This window comes from Melopsittacus undulatus, chromosome 2 (assembly GCF_012275295.1).
Source record: "Melopsittacus undulatus isolate bMelUnd1 chromosome 2, bMelUnd1.mat.Z, whole genome shotgun sequence".
NCBI lineage: Eukaryota > Metazoa > Chordata > Aves > Psittaciformes > Psittaculidae > Melopsittacus > Melopsittacus undulatus.
Window position 1 is genome coordinate 69,339,700 of NC_047528.1, and position 23,016 is coordinate 69,362,715.

At 39.9% G+C, this 23,016-nt stretch overlaps 1 protein-coding gene across 4 annotated transcripts in view; it reads right to left on the bottom strand.

The window, feature by feature from the left end:
• Positions 1–23,016, bottom strand: part of DHRSX (dehydrogenase/reductase X-linked) — a 161,530-nt gene that overhangs the window by 90,211 nt on the left and 48,303 nt on the right. For all 4 annotated transcript variants that reach the window (XM_034060099.1, XM_034060098.1, XM_034060096.1 and 1 more), the window contains one exon: positions 22,499–22,567. In XM_034060099.1, the coding sequence (XP_033915990.1) occupies positions 22,499–22,567 (69 nt within the window). The remainder of the gene's footprint in view (positions 1–22,498; positions 22,568–23,016) is intronic.

The following is a 23,016-nucleotide window of genomic DNA, read 5'->3' on the forward strand; positions in this document are numbered from 1 at the left end:
CTCTACAGCACAGTAGTGAAAGGATTTGGTTAAAAGAAAAGTACAGCACAACTAGCAAAGAAAATTCACTAGCACAGGTGCTTCTGAAAATATATCCAGCATGGCAAATAATAGATTTTAATTTGCTTGTAACTCCTCTCTGCAGATAATGCGGTATATTGTGCATGCAGTCTTCTATCGAAAATTTAACCTTATTTCAGCTTGTTTCTTTTGTTGAAATCTGAAGCTCTATTCTGTCATTCACATCCAATCAGTCTACTTCACATTGACTTCATGAACAGAAAAGTACCATTCAAGCAATTTGGACACGAAGTTCATTTGGACATATAATTTTAAAGAGAGAGATCAGACTTCCTGAATTAATGTTTCTCCTTTTATCCTCATACAAGAGTGCTATCGTCCTAGATGCAGTGTATGCAAGGACAGAGTCAGCCCTAGTCTAATACTGTATTTATGGGGAGTATTTGGTATTATTTATTAATTGAACCATTTAGCTATGTAAAAGGAATAATGTACACATAGCCATCCTTTTGATCCACAGACCTTGTACACAATGCATGAGAGATTTTTCCAAGAGTGAATTTTCCAGCCCCCATGTATTACCAGAGTAAGAGAAAGGAAGAAAAAAGCTAGAGGCATTTAAAGATCATGACAGCTCAGAGAAATAATCTGCAGACCATCTATATGACACAGCTAGAATAAGGCCAGGAGTGCTCACCCAGCTGCAGCCTAAGGGATCTGCTATATAGCCAGCTGCTGCTGCTGCCATTTGACATCTGGGATCTGTAACTGGCATTAAAAAGAAAAACAGTACTACTAATAATGAAAAAAAAAAGGTGGCAAAGAATTGCAGAATTACGTGAGGCTAACAACAACAACAACAAAATTCATCTCTCTCCCCCAACATTAGAGGTATTTCTAAAGAAATTTTGTTGCAGACAAAAATGAAGATTGATCACCTATGCACTGCCTGAACACAGTGCACAAATGAAAAGTGAAGTAAGACCTGGAAAATTATTATAATACAATGAAACTATTAGAGAAACACACTAATATTGCTAAAAGCTACACTGTATGACCACATCTGACCACCAGTTTTGTTATATACTGCCACTTGCAAAGGTTACCATGGCTAATTCATGCTGCAAGGATAAGAGTGCCTGTTTTTTTAAGGCTGAGTCAGTGGCCTCAAGTATTATGACAAGGGAATCCAACTCTCCACTTGCAAACAATCTCAGCCTGATTTCCCCTGCCTGGTCACAAGCATTTACTTGGCATGGAGAGAAGTGCAAGCAAGAAGGTGACCTGCCTGAGAATACACAATGTGCAATGAGCAGAGCCCTGGAAGGTGGTATCAGCCTGCCAAGGCTATGCCCCTTGCACAAAAAGGGGCCTGGATCCTCCTTCCACACTACATACCAGGTGTTCGGCATCTATATAGCAAAGCCATGTGTTCTGGGTTTCAGCGTTTTCAGAATCTATGAAATACAGTAACACTGGCAGTCAGCACTTCCAGATTACTGCACAGAGCTGCTGACAGCTTCCCTTTCTATGGCTTGTGCACTTCATCAGAGGTTACTCTGTATGTCTATATAGCTTCTCATCCTCATATGACCCCCTCTTCCTCTCATGACTGAGAGCATTTGAGATATGACTCAGATATGTCTGACACAAACTCCCAAAAGCTTTACTAAGGGTAATTTTATAGAAGCAAATTGCCTACTTCTCTGAGCTGGATCAGCAATGTTTCCCCTTGTCAACCCACAATGTTAGTGAAGCTTTGAACTGCCACAGTCACTCTCTATGAAAAAAAAACCTAGCTGGAATGATTATGGGTGGAAAAAAAAGACTTCTGTGCCCTGCACATGTTTTTGTGGCAGTTTCTAAATTTACATTTTAGCAAACTAACTCTGGGCCAGATTTTGTCACTCCTATTCACAGTGAAGAGTATCTTGGTGCATGAATAGTCCCAAGGGGCTACACTGAGGCAATCTGGATCATGCTGAAGAACTCTTCCCACTATGAGCGATTTATTTTTCTGTCTGGTTTAAAGATGGCTTCAGCTGAACTATACACAGATGAAGGCACTGCTCACTGTGGTGGCAGACTGCGACCTTTTTGTAGGAAGGAATATTTCTGCAAAGGGTCCTCCATGGAGCATCTGCATTAAATAGGCAGCAAGAAAAATGAAGCACATCTGTGTTACACTGATGCTGCTTGCAGGCACCTCACCAGCAAGTACAGAGACACACAGCACTGTGAAAACTTCTGTAGAACAGAGAAAACTTATATTTTTTTGAATATCTGAAGGGGTCTACAAGGATGTTGAGGGGGGACTCTTCATCAGGGATTGCAGTTATAGGACAAGGGGTAATGGGTTCAAACTTAAACAGGGGAGATTCAGCTTAGGTATAAGGAAGAAGTTCTTCATTATGAGGGTGGTGAGGCCCTGGCATAGGTTGCCCAGAGAGGCTGTGGCTGCCCCATTGCTGAAGTGTTCAAGGCCAGGCTGGATGGGGCTTTAAGCAACCTGCTCTAGTGGAAGGTGTCCCTGCCTGTGGTAGGGGGCTGGAACTGGATGATCCTTTCCAACCTTAATCATTGTGTGATTCTGTGATTTCAGGAAACAAAGACTTGGCCTTTGCTCTTGGTGTCAGAGAACTTACAGTGTTGTGCTAGCCTGGAAATCACATTTCTGAAGATTACAGAACGAATGGCTGTCCCTAATACATATAGATATTATATCCACATGGAGCCACGGCCATCACCCCAGCAGTCTTTCACAGAGGTGAAAGCTTCTTCTCGAGGCAGTAAGGAAAATCCTATTGCATGAAGCAAGCACACAGTATATTGATACATAAGGTATGACTAAGTATATTCATAGATAACATGTATATGAACAGATCAACCACAAAAGTAAATCCTGAAATTTCTGCCTTTCTTCTTCAGTTTACCTACAAGCACTTCTCTGAAGTCCTATAGGAAAGGAACTCATTGATGACTAGCTCCTATTTGGCACATCTAGAAGGCAGATCGGGAGCTCAAAGATTTTACTCTGTCTGTAGCTTAAACAACAGTATACATGCAGGGGCATTAAAAGGGGAAAATTAGCAGTTGTTCATGCCTGGCCTCAAGACACAACTATAAGGTCTAAAATTTTAGAGCTTCACTGCAGGTCTTAACTCCTAGACACAGTTATTGCTGCTTCCTGCAGCATTTCCCATAAGCTCCCAACCACCAGTGGTTTAGAGATGCTAACTGTCCAAGCTATGCCTCAGAGACATTTGAGCAAGTGCGAAAACCACAAGTTACTCAACACAGTCCACAAGGCGTTCTCAGTCACTGAGTTTGAGCAATAATGTAGATGAGGTTAGATAGACTGAACCACAGTGTGCTCAGCATTAGCTATCCCAAAGGACTGATTCTTATAAAGGAGATACCATGCTGAGTAACAAGTCATTGCTTCTTTTAAGGAATAAAATTTGTATGAAATATGCTTGAGTTCCTCCCTCTCAAAAGGTCCTGTTGCTAAATGAATGGCATAGAGTCTGTGAAGGAGATCCACCCTATCTCTCTCCTGAAGTCTTGGGAACAAAATACCTAAAAGCTGTATCCGGAAGATCTTGTTTAGTCTTTACACCATATAAGACTGTGGTTTTGATGCAGAGGGTGGATGAGATGCCATGTACAAATCTCTAGAATATATATTTCCCTCTAAAACCACCGTGCTAGTCCTAGAAAACCCCAACTATCACAATACTGAAATTTGGTATTTTCCTCCTCCATAACCAACTTGACATTTCAGAAAATCAAGGATCTCAACAATATTTCATGCAATATATATTAACCATATCTTATCCTACCCTGTTTCCTGTAGAACAATTTAAAAAAACAATAGGTTGGACTTGATGACCCCTTCCAATTCAAGTAATTTGGTGGAAGCACACTGTCAGTTTTCCTAATTATCCAGAATTTAATAAAACCTAGTCTTCCAGAGTATCCAGATTTCTTCCCTGCAAAAACAAAAGCAGTGGTCAGCATTGGTGTGTGCTCTGTCTGATCTTGGTATGGGGTGAGGGTGCCACCAGGCAGAAGCACCTCCAAGGTACACATACCTCTCCAAAAAAAATTTGGGACAGATTATGTTTCTCAGCCTCAAAAAGACCAAGTGGATTTATCACCCAAAATCCCGACATGGGCAGGTACTACATAAAAGGCACATTAACTGAGTCTAATACAGTGTGAATATTCCTAAATAGGTCGAAGACGCTTTGATCTGGGAGATAAAAGAACACCACAATTCAGAAATGGAAGTTAGGCACTTCTAAAGCTGAAGCTAGGCCTGGCAACAGCAGGCAAATTTTTAAGAGTGGTAACAAATAACCGCTTAACAATGCCCATGACAGATTCTTCCTAAATTGCATCAGACAGATTTTTGGGACTTTTTTTTTTTTCATTATTTCTATTTTTTTGAAAGATCTGTTGAAATCTCGTCTTATCTTACATCTCATTGGGTTAAACTTTTTCAGGATATTTGATGATTGGGTTTGTCTTAAATACTCTTAACATTTATTAGTTTGTTTATGGTGTAGATGAAAGTTGAAAGAAACAGCTCAAACCATGAATTTATTATGAAACTATTTCACTGGCACGTGCATTTTTTCCCCACTCTTTGTTGATGCCGATTTTTCCCCTCCTACACATTTTTCCCCTCCTACCCACTGGCCTCTTAGGCCACTTGTCTTTACATGGCTCAGTATCCTGTCATGATTTATTTATTAGGTATTGATGACTGGGAAAGCAGTGAAAATGAGGCTAAATCCCCACTTCTGTTATTATGTATTTTAATGTCTCAGACAGCTTATCTATTATTATTGCACACTTAGAATCTACATTTGAGTTAAAAATCAAACCATTACTTAGGTAAGTATCTGTACTTTTCCCTCTCTGTGTGGCATTGGAGGGAGCATATAAAACAACATAGAAGCTCTCAAGCACATTAAAGTCTCTTATTTTACATTCCTCCATAAAACTGCCTTTCAAAGGTGTTCTGCAAATCTAAAGGAAGCAAAATAGAAAAGTGTAAGTTTTCTGGGGAACAGGGCTGTGTAGAAACATTGCATCTTTGTTCCATAGCTACACAACAAAGAAATGGGCATTGTTCAAGCATGGCAAAGACAGTTAATATGCTGCAATGTCTCAGGTGGGAAGGAGCTTATCCTACAGGTGGATCAATGAGTCCAGGTGTTTGGAAAGCTGTCCCCTGCCTCGTCCAAGGATTCGAAAATCACATACTATTTTTGGAGCCTTTTCAAACCACCGTGTTAAAACACCTGGGCTCTCTCAGCTCCTTCTGCTAGATATTGCCACAGGCGGTTATTACATATTCCTTATGCATGCCCTGATATAATTCATAAAAATAAGTGATCAATGACAATGTGAGAGCCAGGCATTCTCAATTAAGATCCTATCAGCTCAGAAAGAAGTCATTTTTTTTTTCTTTATTCCTGCCAATTCTTAATTAAAACAGGTAAGTAAATACATCAGGCTGCTGAAATTGAATTTGGAAAGGCTGAAATTCCCAAAGACAAGATGTTACTGCTATGTTACTGAAGAAACAAAATACTATTAACTTTATGAATCTTTACTTTCAGCTTACATAATAAAACATTAATTTCTATCCAAACAAATCTTGATTTATAGTTCTGAGTCACATAGTGGAATGAAACTTTTAGATTTCCACTGTAACAATAAATGGTATATTAAAAAAAAATCCAAAGAATGAAACATACAAATTTAGAGGCTGAAGTGACTGTAGTTAAGAAGTACAGCATTTGCCCATCTTTAGAATCTCATTCTGTATCTCACCTACCCTTGTTTCTGAGACCCCCACAAAATGCAGCAGCACACTGAAGTGACCTTTTAGTCAACAATTTAAAACACTCTTGAGACTGAATATGGAGATTCAATATAAACTTGTTCATTTACCATACCAAAAAAGGTGAAGGATCTGTGTTCATACTGTTAACATGTTCAGTATAGCCAGAAGCACTCCAGCTGCAGTTGGCATCCCAGGCATTCAACTATTGCCAGCTCTTCCATCAGTACTGCCTCTCAAGGCTTGAGTCTGTTTCTTGAAAATCTCCTTTGTGAGATAAAAATCTTATTCTCATGAAGGAGTAACTCAAAAATCTTGTATTTATCTAGTTTTCTAAGTTCATGCAAGTATCTGCATCTCTTTCAGTTCAATATATCTAGGTTAAAGACATATGTCGCAGCACTCACAAATGCCTTTACAAAGACTTCTAGATGTTCTTGCTAGCAACTCCTGTTTCCCGGACTCCTTCTTTTACTCCAACAAAAAGGAGAAAAAATATCCTGATTTATCTATCTTTTCCCCACATATTTCCTTACTGCGTTGACTTAAAAATAGCCTTACTTTCCAGACAATGTATCTGATCAGTCAGCACAGCATTCCCACTGCTCTGTGTCTAACCATTAAATTTTTCGTCTTTTCACTGGACTTGACACACACACATTGAGGAAGGTAACCCAGGAAGACTCCTGAATAGAATACCCTCTGTTCAAAGATGCTACACAGTAGCAGTCTGCATCCCTAACGTATCTACAGTGCCTTGCTTTTGGAATGTGGAAGCTACGCTCTTCAGTTCCACAAAGCTCAATACAACTATTATTTTAAGATGGGTTTGATTGGAGGCAAAGGCACTAGCCATTTCCAAATCACACTTGTTTGTTTCATTTGAGCATTTTCTGCTCTGCACACGTACCACTGGAAAAAGAAGCCCCCAACAAAATAAAACCTGCCTAAGCTTTCAGTGTCAGGATTGTTTGGGCTCCAAGAAGTCTTCCCTGAGTCTAAGAGCTAACTAATGATCCTATTCACCAGGAGCAATGTCTTTGCCTCTGTCTGCTGCTAATTCTGAGCACTCTCAAGAGAAACACCATGGTTCATTTGCTTTGTACCCAAACAAGTGATAGGTGCCAGGTGTTACAAATTTTCTGTGAATCAGGCTGAATAGACAGGTGGTGAAAGCTGCTGACAACACAGAAGCATTCAGCTGAACCAAGGCTTGGGAGGATCATTAGGAATTTCCTGAAAGACCAAGCAAAAGTGCACAATTATGCAACACTTAGCAGAGGAATGACTGTAGGTAAGTGCATGGTGTTGTGCAAGAGCAGAGAAAAATAAATAACATTCTGAATGAGTGTGACCTCTTCAAAATACAAAGCTCATTAAAGGAAAGGCTACAAAATGTCTGCAACTGGGTGTGTGGAGAGGGGAGATGGGGTGTAGTATAAAGCAACTAAGATCTTCTTGTCTGTAACTACCAAGCATTTTTGCTTTGAATTCATTCTTAGTACAAAAAAGCCTGGTTCAGCCTCATTGCACTGGGAATGCAAGATACAGCTCTTTGTCAGGCAGTGTGTAAGATGAAAGGTGACTGAATTCAGCTAATGGCTAACCTTTACAGGTTACTCTGCAAATTGGAGCCGAGTGCTATGCAGTGTTTTCCAAGCAGTCAGACTGATTAGCGTATATGAACTTTAGCATACACAGAAATCACACCACTATTTGGTGCTATTCAGGCTGAGTGAGGGTTTAGATTTAAAAACTCCTTGTTATTCATATGTAAATTCACTGAAACCAAAAATGTTACAAGGTATGCATTTTAAAATGTGTAGCTGAATTGCATTTCTTATTGACTGAAAAAAAAGATACATCTAGTGTGGGGGATTTAGCATATATGGCTGGGAACAGCACCTGCATGCACCCCTATTGTGATTCAGATCTGAAGAGCCATGAGTCTCTATGCCCCACAACACAACTTGAAGGCCAACTAGGATCAAAATTCCTGCCTGCCTGGACTACCTCTGAGTAATTTTCCAGGTGAATTGTTGGAATTGTCACTTTACTGATAAAACTGTGACAAACTTCTAGTTAGGGCAATTCACTGAAAGAAACAAAATACATTGCACTGTTAGAAATTATGAAGTAGAACCAGTGACCGTGTTCAAGTCAATTGAAAGTTTACCATTGTTTTCTAGAGGAGACGGAATTACAGCCCCAAAAGCCATTATTTAGAAGGCTATAGTAGTCCCCCCAAAAAAGGGTTAGAAATATTTGGATGCAATAATCAAGTGTCTTTGTGATTCACATTTATTGAATGTAATTGTATAAACTGTTAGGTACAAAATCCTTGACACTTCTTCTCAGTCACATGTAAATACCAAGGTCTGCTCTGGCCATAATATTATAGTTACCTTCCTTTAATGTTCACTTTTTAAGGAGGTACTTTTGAGCTGCTTGGCCCTTAGCGGGGAGGGTACAGGTCAACTTTCTTAACAAAGGAACCGTGACATGAAGGAATTTTTTTCATTCTGTCTTCCTAGTGTTCCAGTGTGGTTTCATAGGATTTTACCTTTTTGCTGTTCATGTTCAGCGTGAACATAAAACCATCAAAAGACCTTCCCAGATTTTAATAGTGCTTGAGAACTGAGTCAATATACGCTGATAGAAACACTTTCAAATGCATACACCAGTACCTTCCACAGAGGGGAGAGAATGAACTGGGCCTCAAAACTTCAGTAGTGGTGATCTGTAGTCATCTGATTTTACAAAATACATTGAGCGGTGTAAGTCTCCAATCCCTGGGTAGCAGGGGAGACCTCTGTCCCATGACACAGAGCCACAACTCCACAACTGCCTTTGGAGGTCCAGAATCAAGGCTTCAAGGAGGTTCTTAGGACTCTTTCTACCAGTCCTCTGCTATTTTAAGATGTTTCAGCCTTTCTGGGAGCTGGGACACCCTCTACCTAAAACAATGGCCTTTATCATCAGCTGTTAACATAGCCACCTGGCTGCACTTAGGCTAGGCAATGTGTTCATCAGCATTTCCTCGGCAGCTGCAGACTGCAGCTCTCACACAGCAATCTGTGCAGAGTGCAGCTCCTCCAAGCACAGGCAGCAAACACAGGGTTCAGGGGGTTCAAAACACAAGGCCTCCAGCCAAGCCAGCCTTCCTGCTGCTGCATTCTTGCAGCACTGCTCAAGGGCTCTCCCTGATAACTTAGAGAAGAAAATGCCTGCCTGTATTAGTGCCAGTCCAGACAGAGGGCAAGGGAAGAGCAAAGAGCTCTCTTATCAAAGGAAAAGAGATCCATATTGCCAAGGAACTGGTTTGAGGCAATGATGAAAAGACACAGGGGGATAACTCAAGGTTAAGTTCATACCTTTAAATTGCTGTGTCTACTCACTGACACCTATTTCTAGCTTGCCTTTGGCAGTCCAGCTCAGCTCTGAGATATTAAATAAAAGGAATCCAGAAACAGTTAGAAGAAAGGCTGGGGAAAAGGATGGAGTGATGGTCCATTGGCAATGGAAAAGCCAGAGAGACACTGGGACAAAATGGTGCAGGAAGAAGAGCACAGTCACTGTCCTGGTTTCACCCATAAGGAATTATTTCACCCCATTCATCCAAAAATATGAGCTTAATGATTCCGCCATTCTTTTTCTGGTTTTCTGATGAATAATAATGTAAGTTATCTTTTAGGTTTTTCCCAGGGCTGGCATGATACCTTGTCCTAGGACACAAACACCCAGTGGACATAACATGTCACTCTTACTTTATGTATTTTAAATTGACAGCTTTGAAACTAATGTAACAGAATAGTTGCCAGAGAAAAGATACCATTTAACCCATATCATGCATGTGTACTCTTCCAATCCTACATAAAATCTATGAAGGAGCTTGTTTTTCCTGGATAGGCAGTAGGTTTATGTCTCCATCTAAGAAGCCAGCTAAAGAGAAACTAAACAAAACTTAGGATAGTGGATGAAATATGCAAAATAGCAAATAATACTGTTCCTTTAAAAAAATGCCCCATTTTTTTCTGACTCTGCAAGCACCATTAACCTGGGATAATCTTAAAAGTGGAAAAAGAAAAGGCACAATAAAAGTACAGGTTGTTCCCACTGATACTTACTGTTTGCTTGCAGTACACAAACCAGCAAATGGAAAGCAACTCCTATGAGAACACAAATACCTTCTTATACAGCAAGATGCATGTTACAGAGCTCTATTTCCTCATTCCTTAAAAAATAAAAGAGAGATAAAGAAGGGGAGAGGGAAGGAGGGAGGGAAGAAAGGAAAAAGAAATAGGAAAAGAGAAAGGAAGAAGAGGAAGAGAGACAGAAATGGAAACATAACGATGCCAGGAATGCTGAATGCTTTGGAAGACCTTTGAAGAAGACAAGGAAATAAAGTACACAGAATGGAAAGGAAAATATCAATTTTCCTTGATAGAGAGGTAGGGGAAATTTCATAATCTGCGGGCTAGAACAAAGACAATACCCTCTTCCATAGTCCCTGGGGGATACAAACAACACTGAAAGCAAAGTCTGCCTTGCCTGCACTATGCTAGCCCAGCTCATGCCCTGGAAATAGGGCTGTGTCACTGCTAACCAGGACGTTCTCTCCAAGAGTTTCTCTACCATGTTAGTGCAATGAATGCAACTCCCAGCAGCGAAATCCTGAAGTATGGAGTCACTCCAGTTCTTTCCTCAGGGACTCATCTACTCAAAGTCTGTTTAAACATATACAGTAAACAACCAGCCAGACCCTGCACATCATATTTTTGGGGTATAATCTTATTCTCCTTCAAACTTATGTGGCTGTAACCTCTTTTCAGGTTCTTTTCTCTCTCTGTTCACATGCTTCTTCACCCTTTCCTACTCCTAGTGTTGTTTTTCTCTTTAGTCTCCCTTTCCTCTCACTCTAGTATCTCCCAGCTTCATTTAGCTTATTAACTTGCATGTGAGTGTCTTAACTGTGTATTTGGGCCAAAACTTGTAACTAAAGTAAAAAAAAATATAACTATTAAAAAAATGTAACTGTTCAAAGCAAAAATGTATGGAATGTGGTATTTATGTTGTGATTTTTCCTTCCATCACTCTGTCCCCTCTATTTTCCTTTGTTTTTCCTATTTTCTCCCATTTTACCCGTCCAATTCAGTTGCTCTTTGAACACATATGTACATATTCCTTTTTACAGTATCCATTGCAGTAGGATGATGATTTTTATTCAACTTAAAGAGTAAACTATATAGAAAAATTATCTGAAATTAATCTGCAAAATTTGAAATTAACCTGCAAAAAAAAAAAAAGAGAAATCGTCATATTGTTTTAAAAATAAAGAGGACCATTATAGACTATTTTTCAAGTAAATTAACAGTTTACTGTAGGTAGTTTAAATTTATACAGCCCCTTTGATACTGAATTCTCTTTATATCACCAGTTACATACAGTCTTGCCTGGTGCTAAAAAGAAATTGAAAGAAAACCAGCACTAATTGTTATCCTCTGTGACTATCATAAGATGGTGTGTTTCAAAAGGTCTCTCTGGGTGGTTGTGATGACAGCTTGTGGAAAGGCTTGGTGAAGCCAGGCAGTAGGGCGAGCACCACTCAGGTCAATCCCTGCCAGGCTGCACAGGACAGGAGACAGACTCATAACCCCTCTCTTTCCTTTCAGCTCCAACCTGCTCCTTACACAACTGTGCCCCGAGACCACCATGCTGCACTCGATCCAAACTCCCCACAGCATATGCTTCTAACCATGGACTGAAGGAAATTAATTAAATTCCTCATCCTGGGCTCACTTTGCTGCCTTAGAAATTCCCTAAACTTGCAGCTGGTGGGTTGCACTCCTCTAGCTTAAGTGAAGGATTAGCCCTTTTACATCCAGCTTCTGAAAATAATCACCATACAAACACTTCGGAAGTACAAAAGCATGTTTTTTTTCAACATATTATCTTCAAATAAGAAGGTAAAATTATATTCAACAGACTAAGGATATTATAATGGATGGGAACTTAGCTGAGAGTTGATTCCCTCTCATGACTGAGAGACATAATAAAAGGATGTTGCTTGCCACAGTGTAGAGTATATATGTTTATGTTCATTGTGACTTTTGGAAAGAGACAGGAAAACATAGGTGTCCAGCTGTTCTATGACTCAGAGTGGACAACGGTGAGATCACGAGAAACTGCATGGTCCCATGAGTAAACAATCAGAGATCTGGCATAAAGTCAGTCGTTTTGATAAAGGTGTAAAAGGGAGACTCTCCTGTGGCTATGAGAGAAGCCTCACCTATGGGTGGACTCACCATGTAGGAATTTTCCCAATTACCTGAGATTCCTGGCATTGGCTACAATGAGGCTTCCCAGCTGGAAGTGTGGGCCCAGATGATGATTCAGTGGTAACTGGTGATGTATTTCTTCTTAATCTCTGTTCTTTCTATGCAGTAATGATTTAGTGCATTGCTAACTTTCTTCAGTAGTTTACTCATATATCTCTGATTTGCTTTATTGTACTTATTCACTACATATAGACAGATATTTACCTAATTTACATTAGTGTGATTGCTTTAGTGTGCTGATTTGCTTTAGTGTGCTTGTTTACCAAACTCTGCATCTTATGCAGCTAGTGTGTGGTCACTTTGTGGTGTACCCTGTCTGTCAGCAGAACAGATATAGGTGCTAGATTTTCACACAGACTAAGAACATTATTTCTGAACTAGCCTCATGAAGTTAACTTTTGCGCCAGCAATTTACATCACCTAATGAGTTCTTCTTCATTTAAACAGAAAAATGACTAGGTAACATCTGCACTGCAGACACCTGCTAAAGGCTGTGTACCCTCAGCACCTGCCTGGATAGCCGGCCTATGAGGAGGCAGAAGGCAGGCCTGGGAACTAAGAGGGAGTGAAGGACTTCTCAGCTCAGGTCCAGTCAACTTCCCGAAGCTGTTGCAGCTACGCTGTCCTGCCCCCTCCAACCACATATACAGCCAGAATAGCCAGTTTGACCTAGCAGAGCTACTGGGTCCCTCATGCATCTTGAGGCCCAAATTCCCATCACTAAATGCAAACATGGGTCTGAATTCTCTACTTTCACTGCATTTAGATGAAAAAACTGTCCAGGCAGCTCTGCTCTGCTCACAAGTACAAGCTGCTATTCTCTGACACCCTTCCTCTGGCATGCCCTTCTTCCACCATTCAGTGTACACTGTGTGCTCTGTTCATGCATGACACTTGAAGACAGAACACACTGGATTATAACCTCAGTGATGTCATTTTCATTACTTGAAACTCAAGACTTATTCAGATTTAATCTCTACATATTACCAGCTTGGTTTACACTAACATACAGATTTGAATCTGAGATTTATACAAAAAGTCACTGTTCAGCAGTATAATACGTGAATGCTGCCACAAATTGTTCTCTTTTGCAAGCAAAGGCAAATCACTATTTTATGCCACTGAGAGGACACAAAGAAAAGGATACTGCTTTCTGAATAGCATGTTTCTAGAGATATAATTCAAGCAAATAAAAAAAAGAAAGAAAAATCTATATTCTGTCTGCAGGACCAGCTGAAAGTTGCATCTGGAGAGGCAAACACAATGTAGGTATGTATCACTGGTAGTTGTCAAGGTAACTATAGGATTATGATTCCAGACTAAAATATCATTTCATATATCTTCTAAGATAGCAGTCTTCAGCCAGCCATTTGAGGTCATCTTATCTGGAGGATAAGCCTGAGTAAGATTCTCAGGAGAACTGCTCACTACGTTAGCCTTGTAAGACGTGAGACAGTTATATGCCAAATAAACACACTTTTTGATATCTCTCTCTATTATCTATGGCCTATGTTTTCAAAGCATAAGGCCTTCATGGCACTGGAGATGTGCTTTGCATTCTGTATACAGAAACAAGGTCTTGAAGAAAATTTGAAGACTGCACTTAAACTGGAACTGAAGATTTAATTTTGCATCATCTCAAAGAACAAAAATCCCAGAAAAGACTGACGGAAATTAGGCTCAGACTCACATGAAAGAAGTGTCTTCCACGGGACATTTCAGTTTTCTGGCAATTTAAAAAAAAATTGTTTTAAACAAAATCCTTGCAAAATTCTCTCTAAAAAGAAAGAAATTCCTATATAGCATGGATTTGCAAATTAACACAAAGCATTGATAAGCAGCAGCTTATTGATTCAAGAAGATTTAAAGGTCCAGATTTTAAAACAAATATTGTCTTTGATTGTACTGTAGTCTGGGTCATAAGAAACCCAGTGTGCACTGGAGGAAAACCCTTTTTTCTGGATTGATCTGAACACAAACTACCATGTTTGGAGTTAATCCATTCTACAGGCAGGAACACTTTCCCCACTTCATTTTGCAGACTAAGTGCAGAAGCATTTCTCTCTCTCTTTCACTAACAGACACACAGACCAAACCAGACACATCTTTAGGAAATGTCCTGTCATCATGAAAGTTGTTTCAATTAGGGCTTTATTTTTACATATATTTTATAAATAATTATTTATAAAATGGGATTTTTTCATGGATTGACTTTCAAGTGTAAAATATAATCTAGGGGAAAGCCTGCAGGGGAAAGGTGGCAAAATTAACTTTTCATAAACTACCAGTTCAGATGCCCCCAGCAGTCATGACAAAGGGTTTTTTTTCCCTTTATATTGTTTTTTTCGTTTAATACATGCATATCTCTTCTTCCCTCCCCTCCCCCCCCCCCCCCCCCCCCCAATATACCATCAAGTTCTGAAGGAGAAGGAATTACAGACACTGTACAATTTAAATGAGATCCATGTTCCAGGAAGTTTAGTAGCTGTAAATTACTCAAAAAAGCTCAAGTGCATGAGCATAAGTGAGGCTGGAGTAGAGTAAGAGGGAATGCAGAACAACAGCAAATCTTGGCCAGAGCCATGGAGCTCTATCTCCCACCACAGGCCCACACATTTTCTATGCTTGGGAGGCAAGGATTATTTTTCAACTAGGTCAAACTAAATGTTTTAAAGATGATTTGATTTATTTTGTCTCCTCAAGTCACCTCAGTTGTGTAGAGCTACTCCTTCCAAGCAGCCCGAAGTCAACAGTAATCTTTTCACAAGGAGAGAGGGGCAGACATAGAGTTAAGCCTAATAAGGACTAAAACACAGCTGACCACTATCATGGGGAAATAGTTCACATCACCTTGTCCAGAAACAGCCTCAATAAAAAAAAATATCCAAATCCAGACATGATTATCAGACATCTAATGTTTCTTGTGTTAAGATGTTTTCTTAATTCAAGAGTATACCAAACTCCTTAGGGGTATTTCTATTTCTTCTTACAAGCAAGATTTTCTAGCACCAAGTACCAGCAAAGACTATAAAAAATGCTCTGGCATTACATGTTTCCTGCAAGCCTTTAAACAGGCTGAGAAGGATTTCAAAGTACACATTTGTTTGGTGATTTCCATTCAGATTGTGGAAATGTGGCAGAGATGTCATCAAGTAATTTTGAAAGCATTTATTTGAAACATAGATTTTAAAATTTAGGTCTCAATATAAAATATATTAGCATATGCCCTGCATAGATAAAAATAACAAGAAGGGCAAGCTGATCCAGATTTATGGGCAATATATTCTGGCCCTTTCACAGATTATTGCTCAGTGTTCCCACAATTGTTCCGTCTGTTTCCATAGAATGTTTTTTTTTACCTGCACAGACAGTTGAAGAGTTTTTTCCATGGCTCCAAAATTCTTGTCAAATACCCATTTCCTAAGACTGCATTATGGACAAATTATTGCTGTTTTCACCATGTTCCGTACCCAAGAGTCTTTATGGGCAGTGTATGAACACCAATACAATTCCTTGAAGAGCCAGTAGTCTTACACAGTCACACACAAGAATCTGTGTCTGTTACAGTATGTCTGGACATGTTTCATGGTTTCATGTGGATTTGGCTGTTAAAATTTCATAGAATCACAGAGTTACAGGGTGGCTGAGGCTGGAAGGCAGCTCTGGAGATTGTACCAGTCCCAGCCCCTGCCCAGATGCCTTTTGAGTATCTCCCAGGATGGAGACTACAAACTCAGCAAATTGTGCCAATATTCAATAGCTCTTATGCTAAAAAAGAGTTTTCCTAATTTTAAATGGGATTTCTTATATTTCAATTTGTGCCCATTGCCTCTGATCCTATCACTGGGCATCATATCTCATTTAAGAACTTGGATATCTATTCAGAGATCTGGTTCTTTGCCACTGAAAATTGGCCCTCAAAACACAAGTGAAGCATGGACACACTAGTGTTGGCTCTTCAGAGGTGCAGAGGCTCCTCTCTGGCTGTTCTCCCTCTGGAACCTTGCCATACTACTGCAAGGATGGAGCTGGCAAGGAAAGACGAGCACTGCCCATGTGCTTAAACAGACCACAGTCTGTTGCTTCACATGCAGGTTACACACACAGCCTGTTAAGTGCTTCAAATATAGGCTCTGCTTTTCCCATGTTTACTCCAGGCCACAAGTTCTCCTTACTCCCAGTAGCTGGATCGTTAGTGCAGAAGCCAATAGCATTTCCACAGAAAATATTACACTTGTTATAAGCAAATTAACTTCTAAAGCCCTATATGTAACCCACAGAAGTTAGGACTATATAAAGTAGATCTTGGAAGGGAGATATGAAAGCATTCCAGAGAGAAGACAAATTGCCTTCTTCTTGGCTTTGTCCTTCAGTGTTTGCTGGCAGTTTTCTTGAGAGCAGACAAGGTCTGGAAATAGCCCATGCAACCTGTCTGCAGCTACTGCTAGAGCCAGAAAAATTAATTGCATGTTATGGGAGGTGTCAAACCCAGAAGCACCTTTATCCAGCCACTGTTTGACATCATGACTCTATAGGTACACCAAAGAGGAACAAAATCCTGTAAGAGGGTGAAATGGAAGATTTTCAGGCCTTGCTGAGGCAATTTAATTTTGAAATTCCCTTTCTCCCTATTGCCTGCTCTAGAGCACCCCAATCAGCAAAATCCTAACCCTGGAGCACCCGTCCCCTTAGTCACACAAAGCTTTGGTGATTTACACTCAGAAAATCATTTCAAGACATCCAAAAGGAGTTTGTTATTCTGCCTACAGCTACACCTGTGCACTTCTTTGTCTCTAAATTTCAATTAGAAATAATATAAATATGAGAAAATCATGTTTCCTTAGTGACAGAGCCTGTTAATGAAGTATGTTTCACATTTCCACTGGAAATGGGAATTCAGGAAACTAACAGGCAGAGCTTGTGCCTGCATTATGAATACATTTTATATTGCAAGGACTTTATCTCACCATCCAGATCTACAGCTCATCTTCAACTCTGTGAACCTTATTCATATTGCTCTTAATGCCTGAATTACCACCTTGTTAACATGACAACTCAATTTCTAAGGTGTCATAAGATACACAAAAAATTGGGGATTCTCTATTGTTTTAAATGTCTGTAAGTGCCGAGGGGAAAAAAATCTTGCAACATGTTACACTGAAAGTCAAAATGAGAACAAAAAAGACATGAGTAAGCAGGCTTAATGAATTTAACCATGTTTTTGCATCAAAGTATTATGTAAAACCAACAGAAAAGTAGGACAATTGATTTGCAAACTATTCACCTAAATGATTTTATAAGAGGTCTGGGCATAAGTGCTATGAGCAGAGAAACTGTTTTAGCCCCTGCACTACTTTCTTAGACTCTAGAAAGGGGTCTTCCAGCCCTTGATCATGTGGAGGATCCAGTCCTTATAGACTTAGATTAACACATCCAATATTTTTCAAGATTCAAATATTCTCATGGGGCTTGAATATACCTGATACAATCTTAGTTGAGGCAACAGAAGGAAAAGAAATCTTAATGTTCAGGCATGGTTCTTATACCCATCATCAAGAGACAAAGCAGAAATGATCTGCAGTTCCATTCAGGGACCTGCAAAGTGGCATACTGTCAGACTGAGACCTCTTTACTCCTCACCCATATCACTACCCTGTCTTTCAAGATGTCTTCATAAGCCTGGCGTTCAGCTGTACAACTCTGAGGGCAGTCCCTGACCTGCCAAACCTAAGTACTGGAGATAACACACCAGCATGAAAAAAGAAGCCATGTAGATGGAAACTACGCTATTATTTCTAGGAAACTCTTTAAACCAATTCTATGGGTCTTTCAGCATTAGCAGTGGTAAAGAAAGGATATGCCAATGGCAGAATGTGGTAGAAAGAACAAAGAAGCCATGTCAGGTCTTGCCACAAGCTCAGGGTGTTACGCTTTTACACCTCAAAACTACACCATAAAAGCAAATCTGACACAAGCAAGGATAAACCCACACATGTTTACACACACATATAGAAAACACTTCTCAACCACAAATATTTTCTACTATTTTTGACCATCTGGATGATCACTTCCGTAACAACACCTTTGACGTACCGTGTCAGAAAAAAAAAGTCCTAGGAGACAATTTGGAACATTTTAAGAAGGTACTGGCCTTGCTGAATAGCTTTCCCAACTCCAGCCCATGTGCTGGGAATATCACCACTGACTCTTGGTCAAAAGCAAATCTAAAAGTTTGGGAATTTGGGAACTTTCAGCAGCTGGTTTACTCTAGCCTGTAGGGAAAGCCAGTGACAGTCTGGTACAGAGCAGAGAAACATGGATTGTTTTGTTAAAATTGGTGCCTGACATACAGAGAACATTAGTGGAGTTATCACCCATGAGTTATTCTGCAATTACACTTGGTACCTATCGGCTAGATCACCCCTTCTTTGGGTAAGCTCTTCAATCTCAGACCTCTAATAACAAGGAAAATCTTGCTCGTTAGCAGGTTATACTGCAAAAGGGAGTAAGCAACCTTGTTATCTCCTTATTCCTTGGCTGAGCCATACATAGCACAACCATCCCAAGAGAAAGCTCTGGGAAAAAGCCAGGCTGGTTGAATGCATGCGAATTGCAGTTTTTCTAGGGTGCTATCATTCCTCCTACTGCTTGGCCCACGCTGTCTTGATGTGGATCAGATTGTAAATGATACGATTTGGTTGCCACTGTGCTAACCTCTGCATTCCTCTGACTCCGAGGGAGAAAGTCTCTCATTCCTTTCTCACCTGGCTTCAAATGGAAGCCTCATGAATGCTGTGGATTTAGTGCTTAGTTTTATAATGTGGTTTTATTTGAATTGCCGCAAAAATGTTGGGTGATTTTAAACACAGGCTTCTCCTTTTGAAGAGGTCTGTGCTTAATATGACTTTTACACCCTGTTTTCTCACTAACTTTCAATTTTTTTCTCCTTTGAGTGTAGTTGCAACTCCAGCTCCTACATTGCTCTTGTGAGAGCCTTTCTTCAGTACTATGCTAAGTGATATTTATGCATAAACTTTTGCTAATTGCTGATTCCACTGGCATTCATGAACCTATGCTGGAATGAATGCAGCTTTCATTCATGTTTATATATTAGTTTCCAACATTTGTATGCTTGTAATCATTGGGTTAAAACCAGCTTTCATTTGCAGAGATGTAAACTGAGGGTAGCTGAGGAGATAATCTATATTATGTACACAGAAAGATTTTTTGTAGTATCATTGAGAGTTATCACAGAAACTTCCCAATCGATCAATAGAAGTCACTCTGCTGCAGGTCACCTCTCAGGCTAGTTCTGTCTAAACAGAATCCAGGTCAGGACCTGCAGTGCCCTTCTTGATGTGAACCTGTGCTTAGCAAGCAGGCAACCGTTGAGCATTGCCTGGAAAGCACTCTCCTGATCTAACTAATGAACACACTAGCATAGACACACCCTGGGTAAATTACAGAGACTTACACAATTAGAATATCTTTGTGGCAATCCCTAGCCATCAACAATTTTCCCAGCCATATAATTGCTACTATTAACAACACAAGTTCCCAATTTAACAAATGGAAGCAAGATAAATGCCCACATCATTCTGGTTTCTCCCAGCTTTATGATTCAGAGCATAGCAATCTGTTGCCCTTGGTCTTTTGGAAATAGTGGCCATTTGATAATTTCAATGACAATGCAGCACTTCTTCTGGTCTGCTCTGAATATCTGAGGGCTTTGAGTGCTTTATCATGGAAGAAGTTCTGGTGTTCGAGTGAACTGGATCCATCATGCCCCAAGGACCTGCACCTATTCTCTTCCACTCTTGTGGACCCATGTCCTTTTTCACCCTTTAGCTTAGCAACAGGTAACTCAGCACAGAGACCCAAAACCAAGAAGGACATCTAAACAGTCTGGAATCAGCAGTGAGAGGAACCAAAGAGGTTTCTGGTATAGCACTATGAGAGCAGATGGGTGGTAAGAAGAGGTGATGTGATACATTGCTTGGATTTTTGTGTGTCCTTTAGCATCACTGCCTTCCTCTCCAATACCCTACCATCTTTTGGCATTGACTCTGGTTTGAATGCCTCCAGCATGGGAAAAGAAGTCTCCTGCCACCCTGGATTCAAAAATGTTGTCAGTCCTTTCTTCATGACTTGCCATGCTACTGCTGCTGCTGCAAAAAAAAAAGCATCACCTGCATGCATAGCCTTTTGATTATTAGTCTTTATTCTCCTCTGAAACTGTTAACAGCTCATCAGCTGCTTGATAGGAATCAGTTACGTACACGCTTTGAAACTCACATGTCCCAGAAGTGTACATTATGTCAAGCAAAACTGCTCATCCTTAGATAGCAGACAAAGCATCAGACAGACAGTGGCCAAGACACAGAAGGACCATATCGCCTTAAAAACTCTGTAATTACATTACACTGTGCATTCAACAAGCCTGGCCTTTTCCCAGAGCTGTCTCTGGGGATGCTTGTGCTATGTATGTCTCAGCCAGGAAACAAGGAGAGGACAAGGTCTCTTGCTCCCTTTTGCTGTCTAACCTGATAACAAGCAAGGAGATTTTCTTTGTTATTAGAGATCTGAGGTCTGGATAGCAAACTGTTGGCACCCACTCATAAAGTTTGTTCACAGTAAAGGAAGGACAGCTATATTGTCCTAATCCTTCATCGTGCTGGCTGCCCAGCAATACTGCTTTGAGTAGCTCTCCTTCAAGAATCCAGTATTTCAGATGGGAACAGCTTCTGTAAGTAGTTTTCTTCACATAGGACTACTGCTCAAACTCAAGTGAGTCCTTTGTAGAGGACAATGCATTTGTAAGTACAAACATCCCTCAATCGGGAAACAATTCTTGAAATTTGTTTTAAGGAAATTCTTGAAATTCTCTTTCCATTTGTTTTAGGGCCAAATCTACCAGAATCTGAGATTACTAAAGCCTCAGTCATTATAATAAACATCAGTCAACTTCAGATACACTTTCAGCTTCCTCAAACTGCCAGATGTATCTTGACAAAATTTATAACTGAGCGTTAGAGCTTACTTCATGCAGAAAACCCAAGAAAGACCAGGGTGCTAGAAAAGCCTGTGATCACACGGCTGTGAGAAAATAAGACAGACCCTGCTTTATTCAGCTTCATGCAGGTCACGTGAGGTAATTAACTCCAAATGGTTTTGGTCTCTGTACAGAAACTTCCAGCAAAAGACTTAAACAATGTAACAATTACCTTTTTCCTTTCATGATCCTTCTGACTATACCTTAATTTATGATGCTTTTAACTAGCATACATGTATCCTGAGGCTATGATGGGTGCACATTTGAGTCAAAAGATAAATCTTAATGAAAGGGGGTTTTAACACAATAATTAACCTATTTTGATCATCATAACAGTAATTATTAGAGGCACAAAACCAGAATCAGATCTCAGAAGAAGCCATGGAGATCCTAAATAGGATGGACTAGCAGCACTGCCCTATTATTTTGCCAAGAAATGATACATCAAAGTGGCATCAGTGAATCATCATATGCTAATAGGAGCTACACCCAGTGAATCCGAGATGGAAACATTAGATGCACTAACCTCCACCATAAACTGCAAATTATAATCACACAGCAGATAGTGCACAATATACCTTTTCTCATAGTTATCAAGCTACGCTCTCCTTATGCCTCCCCAACTTGACTGCTCATGCGATTAAGAGAAGAAATGGAAGAACTGTAAAAACATAGGAATTTTGGCTTGATATGAAAGACCTATCTATTTTTAAGAAAACAGTTTCCTTTTGTGAAGGATTATAAGCTCTCAACATGTGTCAAATATTCCAATTGGGCAATGTTGTTCTTTTAGACACCTTTTACCCCTCTCCCTCAGAAAAAGAAAATACAAGCACTTTCTTATGGGATCATACACAATGGAGGCAAGACCAGCAGTAAAAAAGAGCATACCCACTCTTACCTACTCTCATCCTCCCCTTAGCAGAAATCTCTAGTATTCTGATTTTCTGCGCAGCTATTAAATCATTGTTCCCATACACACGTGCAGGCAGCCTGTAACTTGCAGGCAGCCCTTTTGCAATGACACATGGTGAAGAAGTCAAACAAAACTGAAAATGTTTTTTAAATACATCCTACTCATTTTACCCTTCATGTCAGGTTTACTTTAAGGATTGGCTTCCCCAAAGTAAAAGATGCTTAACAATACACAAAGTGGGATAATGTAAGAAAAGATGCCAGCTGAAAGAGAGGAATAAAGTGTTCCTTAAAGAAAAGGATAAAGTATGGTACCTTTTCCAGACGAAGTTTCTTCTTGTATTTTCCTCACTGCTTCTTGGCCCTCGCTCTCACTGTTTCCAGCTGTTAGAACACAGAAAATGGAAAATCATTGATGCAATCAACCTAAGGATAGCAAATATAAGTATGCCGCTATGAAGTGCTAACCACAGTGTAAAACCAGTATGAAGTTTCAGGTGAAAAGGCACTGTCAGGTAGAAGAGATTTTGACAAAGGCTGCACAAATGCACTTGCTGTTCACACGAGTTCTGCCTCCTTATCTCATTTATTCATACAAGATAGGACCAGCTTTTGTGACATTCAGCTCAGGTAAACAGTGACATTCGTTTGGCAATTTTTATAATAACTTATATCAAAGGAAAAAACAGAAGCACAAACAAAATACTGTGCTTGGTGGTACAAGTTAATTTTTTAAAAAGAAGTTTCACATTCTGTTTATCCATCCACAAATATTTTCCATAGCATGACACATCAAAATACCTATTGTTTATTTTCAAAATTCGATATAAAGA